A 16439-nucleotide genomic window follows, 5' to 3' on the forward strand; every position below is an offset into this window, starting at 1 on the left:
TCTTTCCCCGGAAAAAATTTTTGCGGGGTCTCAAAATTCAAATTCCCTCCATCGCCAGGCGCGCTATTGACACGCATGAGAGACAAGAGACGCAGACTTTCTTCTGAATTCGGATAAGATTCGTTTTCATGTTTTTAAGCTCTAAACATGTCGTTTGTACGAAATATCTCAGATTATTTTAACAAAATCGATAAGTGAGTTCAATCAGGTGACTTGAAAAATCCTTCAATGTGTATAAATTACAGTCTTTGCTACAATCAAAGTTGGGAATCAGGAGATAAAATTGCAAAGTACCTTTCCCTCAATGATGATCACTCAAAAGAAGCATATTTGCATGTGAGAAAAATAGAAAATCATTATTGAAAATCTCATAATTTTAGATTTCGGAATACGGATCGACATCCAGACGCTGCAGAGTCTCTGAAGATGAAATTATCGATGAAATCGTCTGCCTCCATCTTCATGTACTTCACAGTGTTCATGTGGCGAAGGATTTGATTTCATCCCAATCAACCCAAATTCGGGTTTGTTTTCAGATAAATCTTATGGTCTCAACAATCGATTATTTTCAGATCATCCAATTATTCAACAAAGAGATTCTTCAAAAACGAAAGGATGAGAACTGGTTTTTACCAATTTTCTATCGCTTGTGCACAGACTTGCGATGGCTGAGTAAGGGAGCGGAGTCTTGTGCGTCTGGAGACGATGAAGGAGATTCAAATGCGAATTCCTTTTTTGAGAGCGCTGCCAAAGCAATCACCGAATGCTACCGAACTTGCGTATCTGATGTGTTAGTTATTATTTGGATTCTGATACTTTTTAATAAAGAAAATTTTTTCAGACACGCCGAAGAAGGAAAAACGAAAAAAGTGGCGATGTTGAACATGACCAATCAACTTTTCCAGATCTACTTCCAGGTTTTCATAAGTTCTCCGTCAAAGTCGTAACTATATTTGTTCAGATTAACAAACTGAACCTGCTGAAACCACTGATTCGTGCTATAGATAACTGTGGCCCACTGTACAACAAATTCCTGATGGCTGATAAAGTAGCCTACAACTACTTCTTGGGTAGAAAGGCACTTTTCGACGGGGACTTGATATTAGGTAATCCTTCACTTTTTCTACTGAACTAATAAAAGCTGATTTCAGCCGAAAAAGGATTGGTATATGCGTTCAGAAACTGTCCAACTGAAAGCGTTTCAAATAAGCGGAAAATTCTTGTTTATTTGATTCCTGTAAAAATGTTCCTTGGGCATATGCCAACCGCATCTCTTCTCCATCGGTACCGCCTTGACGAATTCCAAGAGGTTGTTGCAGCTGTTAAAGGTAGTTTATCAGATTCCAAACTATTTTTTTTCAAATAAATATGGGTTTGCAGATGGTCACTTAGGCCGCGTCGACAATGCGCTTCTCACGAACGGAGAGTTCTTCATCAAATGTGGAATCTATTTAGTACTTGAAAAGTTGCGCACGATCACTTACAGAAACTTGTTCAAAAAAGTGTGAGTTACTTCTAGCATTTGTACGCTGAAGCTTTTTTGAAACATTTTTTTCAGGAGTCAAATGGTTGGAAAAGTTCAAATCCCACTCGATGCTTTCCAAGCAGCACTTCGATTCGTGGGTGTGACTGATGTTGATATGGATGAACTTGAGTGCATTATTGCAAATCTCATTGCAGAAGTAAGAATATAATTAAAGAATAAAGTTAATCCGTTTTTTGTAGAAGAAGGTGAAAGGGTATCTGGCTCATCAACATCAGAAGCTAGTCATATCGAAGACGAATGCTTTTCCAACACTGTCTTCCGTTTCCTCAAACTAAATATATTTTTGTTGTTTTTCTTAATATTCATCTTTGCTTATTTATTTGTTCAATTTTTTCCTGAGAATGAATCGGAGTTTTGACATGTTTGGAATTTTCGTATACAGTAGTATCGAAAAGGGGAACACGAATTTTGCGCAGTCTCTCGATACGAAAGAAGAATTTTCGCTGCGCGCCTTTAAACTACAGTAGGGTGGGCTATCGACTTTGCTCGATTGTTTGCACTTTGTTTCAATCAAACTAAACACAGGTTTGATTGGAAAAGTTCACAACATGGTTATATTGTTTTTGCGACTCGAATCCAGATGATTTCTATAACTTTAATTGAATTTGCAGGCGTCTTGAAGGTGGCTGGAAAAATGACTCAACGCCAAAAAGGACTCGCTTTTGTCAATGCGCGTAAGTTATTACAAAAAAAAAAATGAAAATCCTGAAAAAGTGCTGAAAAAATAGGATTGTTGCTGAAAATTGTTCATCTCCCAACGAAGATTGCCTTTTCTTTCTTTTGAATTTTCTTCTCATTTCTTTTTTTAATCGGCTTCCTCATATCGGATGTCAGAAATAGCGACTGAAATTATAAACCGGAAAGCCCTTTGTCAGAGATAATTGCTTTTTCTGAGTGGAAATTGTAGAAAAAAATTAGTTGCGGTGAATGTCCTGAGAAAATTTTCTTCACTTTTTATAAATTCTTGAGAGACTCTGAAAAGTTACAATTTCACTCACAATTTTCCGACACATTCGTTTCCAATTATAACTTTCAGACGTTGCTATTTTTAACGGAAAACATGAAAACAACTTAATTAGGTGGTTCCAAATAAATTTTTGAAGCGGTACAGAGCCTAAAATTAACGCTTTTGTTTTTCAAAAGTTGGAACCCCCAATTCGTGAGAAAAATATCTCCAACACTCTCCCCGTAAATATTATTTCTAGCAGCTTTCATAATTTTTCACTAGAGCGGCATATGCATATAAATAAAAGTGAAGCTTTTTTTCGAATGTTTTAAAAGAACTACAAATAAGCAAATAAGACTTCCAGGAAGACATAGAATTCTTAATGGACATGGAAAGGGGAGAATTATATTCACTTCTCTTCGTCGCGCTCTTACGTCTCATCATAAATATTCAAACTGACTGATCATGCTCTAGTTTTATTTTCCCCACTCATCTAATTCGCATTAATTCTACCTGAGACTTTCTCACGTTTTTTCGATATATTACATTGAAATTTTGGAATAGTTAATGGCCTAATTTCCCTTCATAGTCCGTACACCTTGTTGAATAAAGTAAATCCTTATACAAATATTAATACGCTAGGTCAGTGTGTCCCTTTTCATGACTTTTGGTTTATCATACACCACCAACGTTTATTCAAGTTTCTTTTTCCAAATATAGCTATTTTGAAAGCATTGAAAATCTCAGGAATCTTGATTTTACAGAAGCAAACAACGTCAAAAAGATAGCAGTGATGGCGAGCACAGTTGCATTTGAGTTCAACAAAGCAACTCTGAAATTGAGGTTTATATTCATCTAAAATTTCAAATGTTTTGTTTTCCCTTTAGAAGGAGTCTCCATATATCACCCAGGAATTCGCCTGAAGTTCAGAGAAAATCAGATGTCGGAGACATTGAAATCGAATCACCGGGAAGCACGCAGAGGTAGAACTTTTTTCAAGTACATCTGAAGCATACTGTTTATTTTCAGCACATCACGAAAATGCTCAAAACGTAATCGACAGCTGTGCGCAGAGCTCTCTTCTTTTGCACTATATCCTCTCTTCGGCGCCCTCTCTCCATCTCATTTTTCATCGCCAAACCTTCTATTTCAAAGCAATAAAAAGCCACCTAAAAAGGTGGTCGAATTTCTACAGTTATCCGACACGGACATGTATCAAGTCATGTGTTTTTTGAATCGTAGGTCACCTAGAAGAACTTTCATAATTAACCTGTTTTTTTTTCAGCCAGATCACTGTTGAATCTGTCTCAAACGTGTGGCCGTCTACGGCAACTCTGTCTGGCCAATGAAGAAAATATTGAAAAGATAGATGTAAGAATATGAAATTTTTGAAAAATGAACCATAGATAAGTTCCAGGTTACTTCGCATGAAATAGTAATTTCATTCAATCAAGTCCGGCGTCAAACTGAAGTCCGTTTGCTGAAAAGAGAAAGAACGCGTTCTGACCCTCAATTCACATGTTCAAATATCCGAGGTCTTCTGTCACCTTTCTCTCGTGCTCTAACAAAAGTATCACTCGTGCTATTTTATTAATTAAATTCAAAAAATATTCAGATCACATTCGAAACAACTGTATTTGTAACTGATTGGCTTGAGGAAATCCTTGATCTGCATAGAGAAAACCGCCTGATTCCTTTAAGTCTTGTTTTCACAGGAGGTGCTCTAACGAAAGGAAAACAATTAACTGGAGCTGATTTACGATCAATTACTGAAGCTAAATTCATTGATTTTGTCTCAACACTGCAACCTCATTTACAGGAAGTTCAATTGAGCACTTCAAGGTAATTCAAATGTTAAAGTTTTTGATATTTCATGATCATCATTCCTTTAGGATTTTCAAAGTGAGCAGCAATCCACCTCGCCTTCTTTCTATGATTACAATGCTGTCAAGTTTTGGAATCGTCTACGAACGACCTCCTGTCCACTTCTACCATCAAGATATTTCAGAAGCCGTCACGGTTAGTTTTGACCTTGATTCCCTACATGACTTTTTGTTTCAGTTTTGGCGCACGGATTCCCTCTCCAGAAATTGTGACATTTTCATGCGTCGGCCCCATGATATCTCTGTCGAAGCGTGGCAGAAGCTGAGTGGGTCAATAGAGGAAAGCCGGATCGACCCATACACAGATGAAGTTCTTGTTTCGAAAATCACAATCAAACACTCTTTCCTTGTACATATCGACTTAGTCTTCCATTTTCATTGACGTCTCAGAATTTCGAATTTGCTATATACGTCTTTGCCATTCCTTGTACCATATTCATTGATCTCTACTTGATTGAAATTGTAAAAATACCATATATCGCATTGGATTGATAAACGTTTTATGTACCGTTTGTTGAGGCAAATCATCATTTCTTAATTTCAATATAATATACAAGCAGTTGTTCAAAAGTAATCAAAACATCAAATGTATACAGATGAAAGTGACTATTCTGGAGAAACAGATGACGGTGGTAGTACGATTAGAAGAATGAGTCCGAGTACCAGAGAAAGTAATCGTTTGCACGTGTTCCGCTTGTATGAAAGAGTGGGAGCGGTGGAAGAGAAACGCCGGTGGCCGTGGCCGAAGGTTCCACAACGAAAACTACCGTAACCTCAAAACATTTTATTTTCCGGATTTATCATCTCGATTTTTGTGCGTTTTAGCTAACTTTTTCATTTTTGTCTTTTTTCGGTGAAAAAACTCGCAAAAAAGCAGTGAAACCCGTGAAAATAAATCCTGAAATCGAATAGGTTACTGTAGTTGTCGTTGTGGGATTTTCGACCACCTGCGTTTCTCATCCACAGCCCCTAATTTTTGTACCAGAATAATATATCTTTTAACTTATTCTCACAGATTTTCGTCAAAATGTGAATGCAGTTGTCTGTCTGTCGGCTGCTGTCACTTTGCTCGCTTTCAATTTCGTTGGCGGTCTCATTTTCCTGTTAGCTGAAAAAGGATGGACAGAAAATCCAGGGGTTTCCGAGGATGATCAATTCTCAGAATGTCTGCGATTCATTCCAATTGGCTCAAAAATTACTGTGGAAATGAGGAAAAATGCGGAAAACTGCTTGAGGAAAGATTCGGCAATCGATGATTTTGGGAAAGCTCTCTACTTTTCATGGACCCTTTATTCAACTGTTGGCTATGGAAATTTAGTAAGTTTGAAAAATGAAATAGATTATTTCTTCGGAAGTAATTCATTAGAATTCATGAAACTACCGTAAAACCTGTAATAGAAGGGACGTCTAACTTCTAACTTTGTGTCAATTTAACTTTTTTCTTGTAAACGTTATACAATATATGGGTCAATTGAGAGATTGCTTATCATAAAATCACAAAATTTTATCATTTGTCAAAAATTTGATATCTTCCATAGGAACCAAGAAAAATCAGCTCAATCGTGACAATGTGGGGTCCTTCATTTTTACGCTATCAAGATTTGGGTTTCATAAACAAGGAGATACGGATGGGTCTCCTAACTAATTGTCATAATCATAACTCTTTGAAATGAGCGGAGCTTACTTGGTCTACACAAGACTCCTGAATATTTGAAATCATATTCTTTTTTCTCTGTGAAAACCAAGCACTACGTCTTCTTTCATTCCAGTATCCACATTCGCCACTTGGAAGATTTCTGACAGTTGTCTATTCCCTTTTCATGATTCCCATCTATATCGCATTTAAGTTTGAATTTGGAACATTCCTAGCTCATGCCTTGGTTGTTGCATCGAACCGAGTTGCCGTCTTTACGAAAAAGTTGTTTCAAACGTAAGTGGTTTCAGACAATTGAAATTTGGAATATCATTCTATTAGGTTGGCGGGAAAGTCTTTGTCACTCTGTTTGTTTAATCACTGTTCTCGTATATGGAGGCTGTGTATGATATCGACTCTAGTGAATAACAAGGTGATAAGAACCTTCCATATAAACAAGTCCCCATCTCCTTCCCTGCTCCTCATCTGTAATTGAAACGATATGTTTGTTCCCACTGCTATTCACATCAGACATGTTTTGATTTACCTCTTCCTATCTCACACCACGATGAAGGATTCGGAAACTTTCTTGAAGAATGTGTACAACACACATGCCCCTCACTACAATACTATTCGCAATTGGTTCCATCGTTTCGAAAAAGATGACTTCTCGCTCGATGAAAAGGATCGCTCTGGGAGACCCCGTGAGTTGGATTTGGACAAGCTGAAGCACGCATTGCAATCGGATCCATTTCAATCTAGCCGTGAACTAGCTGTCACATTCGGAGTTCACCATAGCACAGTCCTTGAAGGTTTGAAGTCTCTTGGAATGAGAAAACTTTTTGGTCGATTCATACCTCATCACCTGACTCAAGCCAACCTTGACCGCCGAGTCGACGATTCGATTACTCTTCTCACTCTCCACGCGGGCGATCGATGGCTGGACCGGCTAATAACCGGAGATGAGAAGTGGGTCTTCTACGATAATCACCACAGGAAATCCCAGTGGGTTGGAGAAGGAGAGAGCCCACAGGATGTCCCAAAACCCGACCTTCATCCGAAAAAAGTTATGCTCTCTGTGTGGTGGGGAGTGGACGGCCCCATCTACTGGGAACTTCTGCCCGAGGGCAAAACAATAACTGGAGACCTCTACACTACTCAACTACGAAACCTCAAGAAAGCAGTCGACCGTTCGGCCCTGAAAGACAAGAAAGTGTACTATCAACATGATAACGCTCGCCCACATGTTTCGAAACAAGTGAAGCAGGAGCTGATGGGATATGGATGGAATGTTCTCCCTCACCCCCCGTATTCTCCTGATCTTGCTCCTTCCGACTATTGGTTATTTGGCGATATGACACGTGCCTTCGAAGGAAGAAGCTTCAATTCCCGTGGAGCGGTCGAAGCGGCACTCAAACAATACTTTGCCTCACGCCCGGCTGGATTCTACCGCAATGGAATCCATAAATTGAGGGAACGTTGGAGACATGTTGTTGATAATGATGGACAATATAATTAATTATTCGGTTATTTTTTCTTTGAGAAATAAACTATTGAAAAAGTGACAAAGACTTTCCCGCCAACCTAATATTCTAAAAATTCAGAGTCAAAAATCGACTATTTGTTGCTCGAGTTCAGCTAAATCCCGAGAATCCGGAACCCATACACCGAGATCATTTGATATTCTTCTCCTCCGTTCTTCTATGTGCCATCTGTCTTCTTTTCTGTAGTACAATCTTCTCGAAAATTGAAAATATTTCATTTCCGAGTTCAATTTATTTTGGAATCATCACAATGACTCTAATCGGATTAGGAGATATCGTACCAACTAATCTTGTCTGGTTCAGTGCATATTGTGCCTTCTTCTTAATATCTGATGTTCTATCAAATCAGATTTTTTATTTTTGCCAAGTGAGGGATATCGATTTTACTAAAAATGTCTTCATTTTTTTCAGGCTCGGATAAGATTTTTCTTCCATTTCATTGCTCGAAGACTTTTACTCCTCAAAGACGGTGATGACGATTTGCTATCAGAATCTACAGTATCCCTTCAGAATGTTCCAGTAATCAATAGTCAATGTATGCCGAGTCGTAAGTTTATATTCAGAAGTTATTCAAAATTCAGAAATTCCGAAATTCGTAACTTCAGAAATTTAGAATTTTAGAAATTCAGTGTTTTCAGTTGTGATGGAATGCGAGAGGAACGAATTGGACAAAGACGATAAATTGGTATCTTCTCTAACTGCTTTATGAATTTTAATAAAAATTGACAAAGTCTACAATAACCGTACAATTAAAAAACCATAATAAAATGTGAGCTAAAAAAGAAATGTTGAAAGAGAAAATGGGAAATTTGGAATATAAATGAAAGACGATTTTCGATTGTTGATAACCCGTTTAAAAAAGTATTAATCAATATTCAATCACACAGTGTCCACCAAGTTTTGACGTCTTCTAATTGTTTTTCATGTGACATTTGTATCACATCGGATCCAGAATACTCAAATGAAGATCTTCTGACTTCTGCATCTGTATCTTCGTCTTCTTCAACTTCTTCTAGTTCATCATAAGTTCCCATTTGCATTTGGCGAAGTGTGCCACGTCTCTCCTTGATTTTGTCAGCTCCTCGTTTCACACTCTTCTTTTGTGCTTCGGTTACAATCTAGAAACATTTAAATGTTTGAATGTTTGCTGAATGAAAACAAAAACCTCAGTAATGGAATTTCCTCTCGACGCCTTCTTTTTTCCACTTCCTCTTTCTCCTTGTAATGATTCTTCGTCAGGAGATGCTTCTGTTAAAAACACTCCTTTTGTCAATACATCTTGCTGTGGGAAGGCAAATGTTGATCCAATTGAACTCATTTTCCCAAGAGTCTGAAACTCATTCAAAATTTTAGACATGTTCGGTTTTGATTGTTGTTCCTTACATTATTTTGTTTCGCTTTGATATTTTTAAGACAGTGTTCCAGCCATTGTCGAATTGTATGCTTTGCAACCTCTTCTTCAATTATATATTCTAATTCTTCTCTTTGTAACAGTTCTTCCAGTTGAAGATTTTTCCGAATGTCCACACTCCGGTAGGTAACATACTGAAATTTTAGAATATGAAAAAAAAGCTTGGCTCTAGTAGTTTATTTTGGTCGTTAAAATTTTTTCCGCTGTAAACCTTTTTTAGATTTATAGTATTTTTCAGCCTATTATCTTACAAAAGCAGTACCCGAGGCGTCCCCGGCTGGCGCGCCTCCCGCGCGTCTCTGTCGCTCCGCGCTTCCTTTCTGATTTCCTTTTCACGTCAATCTATATTTAATTTTCTTGCGTTTCAAAAATCTCTCTTACGTGAAAGGCGAGATATATGATTGAGGGACACTTCGGGTACTGCCCTTGTAAGATTAAAATCTGGAAATGAATATGAATCTGAAAAATTCTAAGAACCAAACACACAAAGGTTAAAGCTGGATCAACATACTTTAGGACATCATGAAACGATACATCATCTCCATTATGAAGTCTTTCCATTTCATGACACATATGCTTGAATAGAAGTCCATCTGATTCATCAGGTACTTCAAGTCTTCCTCTTAACAATCTCAAAAGAAATTTTACTCTTCTAACCGGAATCGATCGTTTCTGTTCGACATCGACCATATTCCAAATTAATTGGAAGTTTCGAATATCTGCATAAGAGAGTAGTTGATCTTCGACAGACGAATAAAATAGAGAGAAATTCTCCATAATGATAGCTGAAAATTATTTACGGAATAGATTAGTATTTGAAGAAGTTAGCAACGAACCGACAAGAAGATTCAACACGATATAAGTGATAATGAGATAAAAAGAGCAAAAGTAGACAATTGCTCCAACATAATTTCCGCAATCGGTTTGCCAATAACTGAGTCCTGGATGCCAGTTACAGAATGGTGGAGCTCTCATACAGTCATGCATGATATCATTCCAATCCTCTCCAGTTACAGATCGAAATAAGACAACAAGAGCTTCTCGTCCGTTTCGAAAGTTTACATGTCTGAAAATTAGTAAAATTTTACACTACTATCAAAGTGCATTTCTGTATTTTATGACTATATCCCAGGTACTCACTTCCCAACCGCCTGTCCATACTTGACCATTCCAAATAGAACGACTCCGGCATTCGCATAAAAAAGAACCAACAAAAACATTGCAGCAATAATAAACGAAGATCGAACCATCGACATTACAACTGTCAACATCAACATTTTTAGAGTTGATTTTCTCCCGGCTATTGTGAAAAAACGAAGAATGACAACCAGATATCCGTAGGTATATGTTAGACGTTTCCATTCAGATATTCCTCCGGCAAAGTATGCGGGCACTGAACATGTTTCACTTGAATTTGAGATGGTAATGTAGGAGCAAACTCACATTGAAATAGAAAATGAAAAACAATCCAATTGATTCCAAGAACTGTGATGATCAAGTCAATTCGATTTCTTCTTGACTGCCAGAATCCGGAAAGGGTAAATGCAATCATTTTGAGTAAGCATTCCAAAGTGAATAAGATATTAAAAAGAGCAGAAAAGAGAGTACAAGTCAGCAAAGATTTCTTCCGATCTCGTTCTTCACTGACATTCCATGGAATTATCAAAGTCAGTGAATTCAAAACAACGAGAGCCGCGAATGTCTGTTTGAACCATCTGGAAGTCGTCATATCGTACAGATAGCAACGGACTTTTGCAGATTCCGGAGGTTTTGGAGGCACATGGAGAGGTTGTGCCATTTTTAGTCTGGCCTTCAGATCATGCCAACGACGTTGATCGACTGTCAGAAGGGCAGTTCCTCGATTTTCAGTGTAATTTGCAACAACGACTCCGACAAAAAGTGTTAGTCCAATCATGCATCCAATGAAGACGTAGATATGGATGAAGATAACCGCCCACTAAAAAGAAATAAATAATTAGACTGAAAATATGAAGTCACTTATTACAGCTCCATGTCTTATATACAAAACGTCTCTGACAACATTCCATCCCTTATAAGAAAGAGTTTCGAATAGAGCCAACATTGCATTTCCGATATGATCAAAGTTGAAGTTCCTCGGATTGGTCCATACTCGTGGGACAATGATGGATGGATGCATAGCTTCGTTTTTACCGTATACTTCCAATCGAGTCACAAACAATTTCACATCATACAGTCCAGTACAATTCTCACGAGATGTTATGGACAGATCATTGCAAGCTGCCAGTTTTCCACCGACGAGTTGAACTCCAAAACTCGCAAAAATGAACATTAGAACCACGAGCAGAATCGTCACCTGGAAAACTTTTTATAACTGAATATTCAAGCAACACTCACCAATAAAATCTCTCGAAAGCCTCTGCACAACTCCACAACAACTCTTCGAATATGTGGAATCAGTGCATAAACTCTCAACGGACGAGATGCTCGGCATATCATAAGAAGTTGTGCCCAACTGTTGATCTCAATATGAGTTGGCATCCAGATCACAAATATTAGACTTGTCTGGAAAATTTCAGATTTTATAAATCTAACTAATTTAGGAATTTCTAAAACTCACAATGTAAATGAAAATGGTCAAAATGTCTCCAACATCCGTAACCAATGCTTTCGGAGTGAAGAAAAGACCATTAGCGATACATTTCACAGTTAACTCGAAGCTCATGACAAGTACGAATATGTATTCTGCTATCTGAAATTTTATTTTGTCTCTTTTTTGGATTTCCCTCAATAGAAAACCAAACCTGAAGATAGAAATTGTTGAAAATGAGATTCTCTCCAGTTAATGGCCATGGAGATTCCCATAACATACTACAGCACGACAGAGTTGTAACCAAGACCATTGCCCAATCCAGATAGGTTATTATTGCCAAAAGATCACTAAAATTGTCAGAATTGCAACACTAAACACAAAGTGCATACTTACTGAAACTGTTTATATTTATTCGAATTCTTCCGGTGTTGTCCATCATTTTGATCATAAGAATGACGGGAGTGAGCAATCATTTGACACATTCTACGGAGGGAAGATTCTCGACCCACAAGAAATAACGGACGATCGAACATCGGATGATTTTCCCGCATCTCTTCTTCTATGCGGTTTCTAAAATTTTATTTTATTTAACTGGTTCAATTTAATTTTTAAAAAAACCTTGTTATTTCAGCATGAGCTCTTTTCATTTGAAATGCTTTGAAATCAATTTCCCCATGTTTTTCCACTTTTCTTGCTGTATCTTCCGGTCTCAAATCTCCGTTTTCTTTGAAACCCTCCACCATATTCTTCCCTTTCAACGAAGCCAATCCACGAGTTCTTGAACGCGAAGTTGCTGATAGAATTCCACTTTTTCCGTGTTTCGATGATGTATTGCTCCTTGTGAAATTGGCTAAATGCTGATTGGATTCCGAGAAAAGTGCACGATTTCTGTTGGATTCGGTTAGAATTGATGTCAGAATTGTCTTGTTGGATAATTGTCCAACGTGGCGAATTGTAGTTGTTATTCTTGTTTCTTTTGATGGCCCCTTTCCAGATAACATTGAACGAACTGAAATATGATTTTGTTTTTTTGTTTCTGACAATTTCAGAATTTAATTTCTTTAAATTTTCAATTCTCATTTTCAGAATATGAAAATTTCATAAATTCTAAACGGTAAATCTTTTTTAAGCTTAAAAAAATTTGCGGAGTTTTTGAAATATCAGAATCTGGGGAATTCAGAAACCTCAGAATCCAATAATATCAATATATGACAATTTTGAAGTTTCAACACTTCGAAATTTCTGAACTGCAAAAGTTTAGAATTTCGGAATTTCTGAATAGGAGAATCTGAAAATTTGAGATGGTAGTTTGTTTTTTTTAATTTTCGAGAATCTAAGAACCTTCAAATTAGAAATAAAATTATCTAAATTTCAAAGATTCAACTTTTTTAATAAAAATTCAAACCTTAAAATTTTTGAAATTTCAAAGTCTCAATTCTTAAGAAATTTGGAAAAAAACTTCAGAACTTCAGTTTCACTTGAATTTTTTGTAAATATTTTTTTAAATTTATACCTTTGAGGCCTATCTCTTGCATTGGATCTTCACTTGTCTCCACAAATTCATCAGCAAATTGTCTTGTAAATGAGTCTCGAATCTTCGGAAGTGGGAATTCAGAAGACACCTTCTTCATGGTTACCATCGTTGGAGCAGTTGGAAATCGATTGAATATTCGAAGTCGCATTGGGAGTGTCGTTTTTATTGTATCCTGTTCTCTGGCTTTCAGTTGTTTCACTTTTTTCAATTCTTCATCCATTTCCAAATTATCCAAAATGACGGCAACGAATAGCGACAAGACGAACTGAAATTTTTCGCTTTCAAATATATTTTTGAAATTACAAAAAAACTTACCAAAGTAACTAATAAATGATAAGCTACAAAATAAATGGCTACAAATGGAACTGCTTGTTCATTGCAAGCTCTTAGAATTTCAATAACAACATCTGTCCATCCTTCTTGTGTTATTATTTGAAACATGGTCATGAATGCCTAAAAACTGTTTAATTTCCTTTTTTCATATCAGTATAAACAAACCGCTGCGAAATTGGTGAACCTGTTCAGTTTTGGAACATAACAGAATAATTGTAATGAAATTGCCGATGTAACAAGAAGAAGAATTGCGGTGAATATCACAAGACCTCCTAATTTTTTTCCCGGTCCAAAAATCTTGTAGACGAAATCTTCAAGCATCGGAGAAGCTTTGATGAGACGAGCTATTCGAAATACTTGGAAGTATGTGAAAAAGTTTGTTTCGTAAAGAATCCAGATAGCATTCAGACTCGATCCTAAAACATGTTTTGTTAATAAAAATTAAATCTGATAAGAAAAGTTCTTTGGGAATTCGCTGAACATTTCAGTACTTATAGTTTGAAATATTCACTGAAAGGAAAACACGGCGTTTTTGCATAAGCCTAAAAGTTCAAACAAAAAACCAAAACAATTGAAAAAAAAACAATTTATCAGCCAAAAATGTGCAATCGTTCGAAAAGTATATCAGAAGATAGAGAAATATTCAAAAACTAGTTCTGCACTCGAGAACATCCTGGAAAACGAGTTTTATACATCAAAAAAGTTTTTGATCAAAACTTTGCACTGAAAACACTTTGAGAGACGATATTTTGACTTCCATTGAGAACGGCCAAAAATTTTTCCGAATCCGTTTTTAGAATGTTCGAAATACCTTTATACCAATTTTAAGCGAATTCTCAAATGACTTTTTGAAAACGTTCCCTTGTGATACTTACCAACACAAAGCAGGAAATCAAACTTGTGCTGTCCTCTTGAAATGTACGCATTCCATCCAAATGCATAAACTTTGATGGCGACTTCTGTGTTGAACAAAATCGTGAATCCCACTTCGACATAATAATAAAACACTTTTCGAATTTGGTCCGATTCGTCATGATAGAAAACAAATGTTGCATGGAATATTGCATTGGCAAGGATCAGCAGCTGCATGATCGTTTGAAATACAGTTGATGTTACAATCTAAGATCTTATTGACTTTTCTTAATCCATTTCTCAAAAATCTCACCGTATGTAGAAAAAGAGAATTATTCGAATGTGCTCTATTGTACTTGTCAACTTCCACCAACTTCCAGCCATTCTCATCTTTTTCTAACTTCTGCGTAAACGCATGATCCGATGTTGCCTCTCTCGTTTGCCACATTTCTGCAAATCGCACACGAATTTCAGCAAATGTTTCAGTGATGACGGCAATGAACACATTCTGAAAAGTATTTAATTTCTCAAAAAGTTTTTATTATTGTTGATAACCTTAACTAGCCATGCTAGGAAGAATATCAAGGTGACGAAATAGAAGAAAGCCAAAAAGGATGGCATTGAATCAAGACAGTCATAGAGTACATAAACCCATCCTTCCTGACTGGCAGCCAAATAAACTGTAAAAAGAGACGATGCAAAATCACTGAATTGTCCATAGAATCCTTCTGCTTGTGGTTGTAACTCCAATCTCATACAGACCATATTTCCAGGACACTCATATCCACCGGCTCCTTTCTGAGAGCACATTGTATCCGGAATCGCAAGATCAGCAATTGTCACGTTGTGAGGATCTGTTCCATTCACAACACAATGGTAGTTGAGTCTTCCGAATAATTGAACGCCCATGATTGCATACGAGAATACAAAAAACATGAAGAAAATTGTCACATTTTGGATTTGTTGAGATGATCGCCTGAAAGGTTTTTTGACGAAGGCTCTTAACTACAGTAACCATGGGAACTTACTTCATGATTAATTTAATTGTCTTCTTTGGAAGTTTGAATCGAACAATTGAGCGGATGAATCGTAGAAAAATGAAAGATCGGGCTGATCGAAGAGCACCGAACCATGGATAATACTGAAATTTCAATGCAACCTTTTCAAATATAATTTGTTTCAAACTTACAAAAAAATTAAGTGAAGGAAACCATATTGAGCAAAATTCATAAATGTGAATAACACATGATAGAATGTGATTAATAAGAAGAAAGAACTCGAATTGATACCACCGATCCCGTAAATACGAATTTTGATTATCGAACAGACCGTTTTGATTGATTGTGGCAGCTGCTTCTCCAATGAATATCAAGGTTACCAGGATGTCATTCACCAGAATTATATAGTTTAATGGTGGCCACATTTTGATTGTATCTGGTGTGTGTAGACATAGTGATATCATTGATAAAAGACATGCTGCACGGACCATATCTCGTAGGAAACGTTCGTGAAGAAGCTCTGAAAATTTAGAAGAAGTTGAACAAGGAACGAAAATAACAATTGAAAGGAAATAAGCTCAGAACTAGAAAATTTCAAGAGAATTAAACCTAAATTCGTTTTCTAAAGTAGGGTAAAATTGGGTAACCTAGGGTGTTCTATAGTTGTAGAAACATCAGAAACCTATCATTTCTACCAAAAAAAAGAAAAAGAAACAGTGTCAAAAACATAGAGAATTCCATTCAGGATTGACCAAAGTGTGAAACTTTTTTTTCGGTCATTTCTGGCACCTTTTTTGCCGCTTCGTTTGCTTTTTCCACCCATGGGTACCACACACAAATTTGGTGTTTCCTTTTCTCCTCTTCCCAATAAGCACATACACATACATACATACTAACCAATGTTCAATTTAGGATGAAAAAAAAGTTGGAAGAAGAGAAAAAAAACTAGTGAGGGGAGGGGAGGCAAGAGGCGCGAATTTCATTTTATTGCTCATAGTCAACTTCCATTTTCAACGCTTACTTTTTTTTTGTTTCCGGTTTGCACTTTTTGAGGTCATCCAGAAAGATAAAGATGAAACATTTAGAATAAGTTGATGGTTCGGTGGTTTGGGCAAGGCGTTGAAAAGCTACAGTAATCCGCTCAAGAAGTGCGTATTTTACTCAGGTAAATCTGAGGGGGGGGGGGG

General features: G+C 36.9%; 4 protein-coding genes across 4 annotated transcripts in view; 3 read left to right on the forward strand and 1 right to left on the reverse strand.

Moving 5' to 3' along the window:
• Positions 1–147: 147 nt before the first annotated feature.
• On the forward strand, positions 148–1821 carry CBG18211 (the record flags this gene model as incomplete). The annotated part of the gene is made up of 10 exons (XM_002642186.1): positions 148–194; positions 246–336; positions 381–524; positions 573–790; positions 842–917; positions 962–1106; positions 1152–1328; positions 1381–1504; positions 1559–1682; positions 1726–1821. 10 exons carry the CDS (start codon positions 148–150, stop codon positions 1819–1821), a joined length of 1242 nt encoding a protein of 413 aa, XP_002642232.1.
• A 1464-nt stretch (positions 1822–3285) lies between these two features.
• On the forward strand, positions 3286–4757 carry CBG18209 (the record flags this gene model as incomplete). The annotated part of the gene is made up of 8 exons (XM_002642185.1): positions 3286–3335; positions 3380–3475; positions 3522–3730; positions 3778–3863; positions 3910–4062; positions 4108–4334; positions 4385–4511; positions 4554–4757. The coding sequence occupies 8 exons, from the start codon at positions 3286–3288 to the stop codon at positions 4755–4757; spliced, it is 1152 nt and encodes a 383-aa protein (XP_002642231.1).
• Positions 4758–7802: 3045 nt separating this feature from the next.
• CBG18207 lies at positions 7803–8233 on the forward strand (the record flags this gene model as incomplete). Its single annotated transcript, XM_002642184.1, has 3 exons — positions 7803–7919; positions 7964–8103; positions 8191–8233. The coding sequence occupies 3 exons, from the start codon at positions 7803–7805 to the stop codon at positions 8231–8233; spliced, it is 300 nt and encodes a 99-aa protein (XP_002642230.1).
• Positions 8234–8427: 194 nt separating this feature from the next.
• Cbr-nca-2 overlaps positions 8428–16439 on the reverse strand; it is a gene marked incomplete at both ends in the record, with an annotated part of 10822 nt that continues 2810 nt past the window's right edge. The window contains 20 exons of the mRNA XM_045243796.1: positions 8428–8670; positions 8718–8882; positions 8936–9097; positions 9450–9748; positions 9800–10029; positions 10104–10356; positions 10407–10920; positions 10969–11298; positions 11331–11507; positions 11563–11694; positions 11747–11882; positions 11929–12105; positions 12154–12544; positions 13049–13334; positions 13385–13522; positions 13568–13818; positions 14278–14521; positions 14568–14762; positions 14810–15230; positions 15283–15772. Of these exons, the coding sequence (XP_045096414.1) occupies positions 8428–8670; positions 8718–8882; positions 8936–9097; positions 9450–9748; positions 9800–10029; positions 10104–10356; positions 10407–10920; positions 10969–11298; positions 11331–11507; positions 11563–11694; positions 11747–11882; positions 11929–12105; positions 12154–12544; positions 13049–13334; positions 13385–13522; positions 13568–13818; positions 14278–14521; positions 14568–14762; positions 14810–15230; positions 15283–15772 (5234 nt within the window). The remainder of the gene's footprint in view (positions 8671–8717; positions 8883–8935; positions 9098–9449; positions 9749–9799; positions 10030–10103; positions 10357–10406; positions 10921–10968; positions 11299–11330; positions 11508–11562; positions 11695–11746; positions 11883–11928; positions 12106–12153; positions 12545–13048; positions 13335–13384; positions 13523–13567; positions 13819–14277; positions 14522–14567; positions 14763–14809; positions 15231–15282; positions 15773–16439) is intronic.

This window comes from Caenorhabditis briggsae (assembly GCF_000004555.2).
Source record: "Caenorhabditis briggsae complete genome, chrIII, whole genome shotgun sequence".
NCBI lineage: Eukaryota > Metazoa > Nematoda > Chromadorea > Rhabditida > Rhabditidae > Caenorhabditis > Caenorhabditis briggsae.